The sequence below is a fragment of the Perkinsus marinus genome (genome assembly GCF_000006405.1).
Source record: "Perkinsus marinus ATCC 50983 genomic scaffold scf_1104296944428, whole genome shotgun sequence".
Classification (NCBI taxonomy): domain Eukaryota; phylum Perkinsozoa; order Perkinsida; family Perkinsidae; genus Perkinsus; species Perkinsus marinus.
This window is the reverse complement of record NW_003211397.1, coordinates 632,331-637,268: the sequence shown is the minus strand read 5'-3', so window position 1 is coordinate 637,268 and position 4,938 is coordinate 632,331. Positions and strand designations below refer to the sequence as shown.

Genomic DNA, 4,938 nt, shown 5'->3' with positions numbered 1-4,938 from the left:
CGCGAATAGTGTCTCTGATGGGGTCGGGATTGCCGAAAAAAATTTTTCTGAATTTTTTTTGTTTTTTTTTCAGAGCGGCCCCTTGCGGTATACTCGATAAAGGGAGGAATACAGGGAAATTTTATTTTCCTGTCGAAGTTGAGGAAACTTTGGAGGTAGGAGAACGCGATGTTCAGTCGTGAATAAGTATAGTCGGAAAATGAGCTCATCGTCATTTACATGTGTTGGTGAAAATCTAAAAATTTCGAGGAAGGAGTTGTTGGTTTCTAAGCACTTCAAGTGGTATTCATGTGTAAAATTGTATGATTAGTGCGAAAACTCCTGAGCTCAGGTGAGGAAAGCGAACATATATTCCTACTCCAACACTGTATAGGAAACTCCTGAGCTCAACTGAGGAAAGCGAACATATATTCCTACTCCAACACTGTATAGGAAACTCCTGAGCTCAGCTGAGGAAAGCAAACATATATTCCTACTCCAACACTGTATAGGAAACTCCTGAGCTCAGCTGAGGAAAGCGAACATATATTCCTACTCCAACACTGTATAGGAAACTCCTGAGCTCAGCTGAGGAAAGCGAACATATATTCCTACTCCAACACTGTATAGGAAACTCCTGAGCTCAGCTGAGGAAAGCGAACATATATTCCTACTCCAACACTGTATAGGAAACTCCTGAGCTCAGCTGAGGAAAGCGAACATATATTCCTACTCCAACACTGTATAGGAAACTCCTGAGCTCAGCTGAGGAAAGCAAACATATATTCCTACTCCAACACTGTATAGGAAACTCCTGAGCTCAGCTGAGGAAAGCGAACATATATTCCTACTCCAACACTGTATAGGAAACTCCTGAGCTCAGCTGAGGAAAGCGAACATATATTCCTACTCCAACACTGTATAGGAAACTCCTGAGCTCAGCTGAGGAAAGCGAACATATATTCCTACTCCAACACTGTATAGGAAACTCCTGAGCTCAGCTGAGGAAAGCGAACATATATTCCTACTCCAACACTGTATAGGAAACTCCTGAGCTCAGCTGAGGAAAGCGAACATAAATTCCTACTCCAACACTGTATAGGAAACTCCTGAGCTCAGCTGAGGAAAGCGATTACATATATTCCTACTCCAACATTGATTGTCAATATTTTCGTCTCTTTTTCAGAGAGCTCTCACGGATGAGATCACGTCCTCACATGTTGTCCTATCACGACGGCTACGGATATTAGGTGGAATATTTTTCTCCTATACGGAGTCCTATCTGCGTTTTCAGGAGATGGCAATGGAAACTCTAGTGCTGGGATGGCTAAGGCTCCAGTGGACCACGCGGCTGATGTTGGTGTGTTTTCGCTCAGATTTGGGCAGGAAAATTCGACGGAAATTAGCGAGGAAAATCAGGTGAATGCAGATTTTCACTTTATTGGGGAAAAATTATATTTTTTGTAAATTTTTTCTGATCGGTAATCGGTTTTTGGAAGAAAAATTTTGAGCAAAATATGAGTTTCGTTTGAAATTCTGAAATTTTTCGTCGGGAATCGGTTTTCTGGTGGAAAAATTATGATTTTTTCGTTGAAAATTCAGAATTTTTTCCCTGGGGAATTTTTTTCTCAGATTTTGGTACGAACTGGGCTGGGGTTTAAACTGAAAAATAGAAGAGAATATGAGGAAACTACAGGAAAACGGTGGGAAGGGAAAATCTTGGTGAATTATAATTTTGTGGCGCAGTGAAAACCCCTCGAGGAAGTACTCGCGATACAGCACACTACGTGACATGATCATGCAAGCTCCGATTAAAGCGGGACTACCTCCAGAGCAGCTTAGTGAAGGTGAAAATTAGGAAAGTGGAAAATTTTTTGATTTTTCACAGAAACGCTGAGAAGGGAAAGAATATTGCATCTGGTGAACCTTTGCCTGGAATTCGATCCAACGACGAGAATTACTCCCGCACAGGTGAAAAATTTTTTGGGAAAATTTAGAAAGTGATTTTTTGTGCAGGCGTTAACACATCCATTGTTCGTTGACGATGGGAGACCGGGAGCAGGGTTACCTTCGAATTGGTTGCCGAGAAGTGCAGAGCTGTGCCTGATGAACTTGATCGATGATACGACCAGCTTCTTGCATAACTCTAGTGTAAACCACTGAGATGAATTATGGGGATTTTTTCTCCTCGTGTAGAGTCGCCCGGTAGCAGACCTGACTGAGTCGGCACCATCGACGCCCTATCGACAAGGACGAGGAGGGTACTCTCCTTCGGGGGGAAGTGCTGGGGGTGGTAGCAGGCTGAAGGGAAGCGAATCTATATATTCTAACGCCTCGTCACCAAGCCAAGCTGGAGGGGGGTCTTCTAATCTACGGGGGTTCCTTAACAATCAGCCGGTCCATGTTGGGAGTGCTCCAGCGGTGAGCATGATGATGCAGGGAAACCGGCAAGGTATGGTGGTGTTATGGTTGTTGGTGAAGTGGTATGAGTTGTTGATGATGGTCAGTTACAGTGGAAGAGCAAGGCACGGGGAAAAATAACAAAGCTGGTAGCGGGAATCGAACCTGGGTCGTCCGCATGAAAGGCTGCTGGTGTCTAGGTATTCCCCTACCGGACGATACGATGCCTGTTAGTTATCGACCAGCCCTCCATAAGGTGCCTGATAGTTACTTTCAAGGGTTCATACATGGAAAGTAGGGAAATTTCGGGGGGCTCGTATAGTGTGGGAAAATTATGGTTGTGGAATGAGTAATAACAGTTTTGGAAATACAGCGTGATGAACCAAACGGTTGTGAATAGCGCGGAAACCAATGACCCCATATCACGTGCTTCACGCGTTATTCAAAGCTCATATGCGTTTTTCGCCGACTTGAATGTGAAATATGTTTTTCACTACAGTGTGCTGAACCAAACCGTTATGCAAAGCAGTATTTTCAACTTAGCCCTCGAAAGTCAACTTTGAGTAATATCAACATGATAACAATGTAAATCGATTGATGACACCAACGTTTTAGAAGCGTTACGTAGTCTATAGTCGTATGAAAGCATCTCGGAAATCTACATATGCATAACTGTTTGGAATAGTAGTATTTTAGATATTTGATGAACTCTGGTCATCCTCTACCCTTGGGAGTTTCCCCACCTGCACACTATTCACGATTGCAACACCAGATGCAACAACAACAACATCAGCAGCATCTGGGGTCCTCGACAGCAGCACCTGCTGTTGTTGCCCAACGTGTACTGTCGGCAACTCATGGACAAGGCCAGAGGGCTTCTAGGTGGGTTTGGTAGAGACTTGCAGTGTGAGGGGAAAATTCGGTGATAATATTAAAATTTTGGAGAATTTTCGTTGATTTCGAGGGTACACTTACGTAGTTAGTGAGAAAAATACTGAGCTCAGCTGAAGAGTGCGAAAATATAGTCCTACTTCAACACTGTATAGGAAACTCCTGAGCTCAGCTGAGGAAAGCGAACATATATTCCTACTCCTACACTGTATAGGAAACTCCTGAGCTCAGCTGAGGAAAGCGAACATATATTCCTACTCCAACACTGTATAGGAAACTCCTGAGCTCAGCTGAGGAAAGCGAACATATATTCCTACTCCAACACTGTATAGGAAACTCCTGAGCTCAGCTGAGGAAAGCGAACATATATTCCTACTCCAACACTGTATAGGAAACTCCTGAGCTCAGCTGAGGAAAGCGAACATATATTCCTACTCCAACACTGTATAGGAAACTCCTGAGCTCAGCTGAGGAAAGCGAACATATATTCCTACTCCAACACTGTATAGGAAACTCCTGAGCTCAGCTGAGGAAAGCGATTACATATATTCCTACTCCAACACTGTATAGGAAACTCTTCTGAGCTCAGCTGAGGAAAGCGAACATATATTCCTACTCCAACACTGTATAGGAAACTCCTGAGCTCAGCTGAGGAAAGCGAACATATATTCCTACTCCAACACTGTATAGGAAACTCCTGAGCTCAGCTGAGGAAAGCGAACATATATTCCTACTCCAACACTGTATAGGAAACTCCTGAGCTCAGCTGAGGAAAGGGAACATATATTCCTACTCCAACACTGGCCCTATAGTAAACTTGTGTGAAGTGTTAAAGTGAAGAACTGTGTCGGAATATATGTTTGGTTTTCTCGGCTGAGCTTAGGAAAATATATACGAATTTCTGTGCAACTATACAGGAATCAATGAGAAAATTTCCACCCAAAATTTTCCCTGTGTAGTTAATGATTTGCATATTTTTCCTCCACACTGTGTATTTTAGCCATACTCTGGTACACGGAAGTCCGGGGGGGACGGAAACTGGTAGAACTCATGATATGATGTATGCCACTAAGGGTAAGTTCATGGTATGAGTACTACTCATAATATTATCAAATATATAGAAAATCATATATATAATATATATTAAAAATATATTAATATTATAATATATATCATATATTTTTATAATAGAAAATCAAATATATATACTACTACTCATTGAGTAGTAGTATATATATTTGATTTTCTCAACTGAGTTTGTGATTTTCCTCGCTACATTATGAAAATTCACGAAAAATTTTGGGTAGAAGTGCGTGGATTTTCACCGAAGCATGTAGTTGAAAAACAGCAAATATTCTTACGATGAGTAGTACAGGACTGAGTTGAAGGGTTAGAAGTGTAAAGGGACCAGCAAGAATTTCCATATCGTCACCAAAACATGTGGAGTTTCTGTTGCCGCACGGGTGCAGTAGGTTCTCATCATCATTATCACCAACAACAACAAGCAGCGGCAGGCGTGGGTCTATACGGATCAAAGTCTGGGCAGAATCGTCCTGTAGGAAAATGTTAAGGAGGAGTGGTATGGCGGTTTTGAAATAGGGAGGGGACGCGCCTCGTGGACTACAAAGTGCGACGCAGTCGAGAAGTCACCAAGTGTATCAGTCGCCC

At 42.5% G+C, this 4,938-nt stretch overlaps 1 protein-coding gene across 1 annotated transcript in view; it reads left to right on the top strand.

Moving 5' to 3' along the window:
- Pmar_PMAR019211 (hypothetical protein) overlaps positions 1-4,938 on the top strand; it is a gene marked incomplete at both ends in the record, with an annotated part of 12,627 nt that overhangs the window by 6,554 nt on the left and 1,135 nt on the right. Inside the window, 11 exons of the mRNA XM_002780264.1 lie at positions 1,274-1,317; positions 1,356-1,398; positions 1,612-1,682; positions 1,726-1,826; positions 1,868-1,950; positions 1,996-2,130; positions 2,176-2,431; positions 2,487-2,528; positions 2,580-2,673; positions 3,076-3,261; positions 4,271-4,344. Coding sequence (XP_002780310.1) covers positions 1,274-1,317; positions 1,356-1,398; positions 1,612-1,682; positions 1,726-1,826; positions 1,868-1,950; positions 1,996-2,130; positions 2,176-2,431; positions 2,487-2,528; positions 2,580-2,673; positions 3,076-3,261; positions 4,271-4,344 — 1,129 coding nt within the window. The remainder of the gene's footprint in view (positions 1-1,273; positions 1,318-1,355; positions 1,399-1,611; positions 1,683-1,725; positions 1,827-1,867; positions 1,951-1,995; positions 2,131-2,175; positions 2,432-2,486; positions 2,529-2,579; positions 2,674-3,075; positions 3,262-4,270; positions 4,345-4,938) is intronic.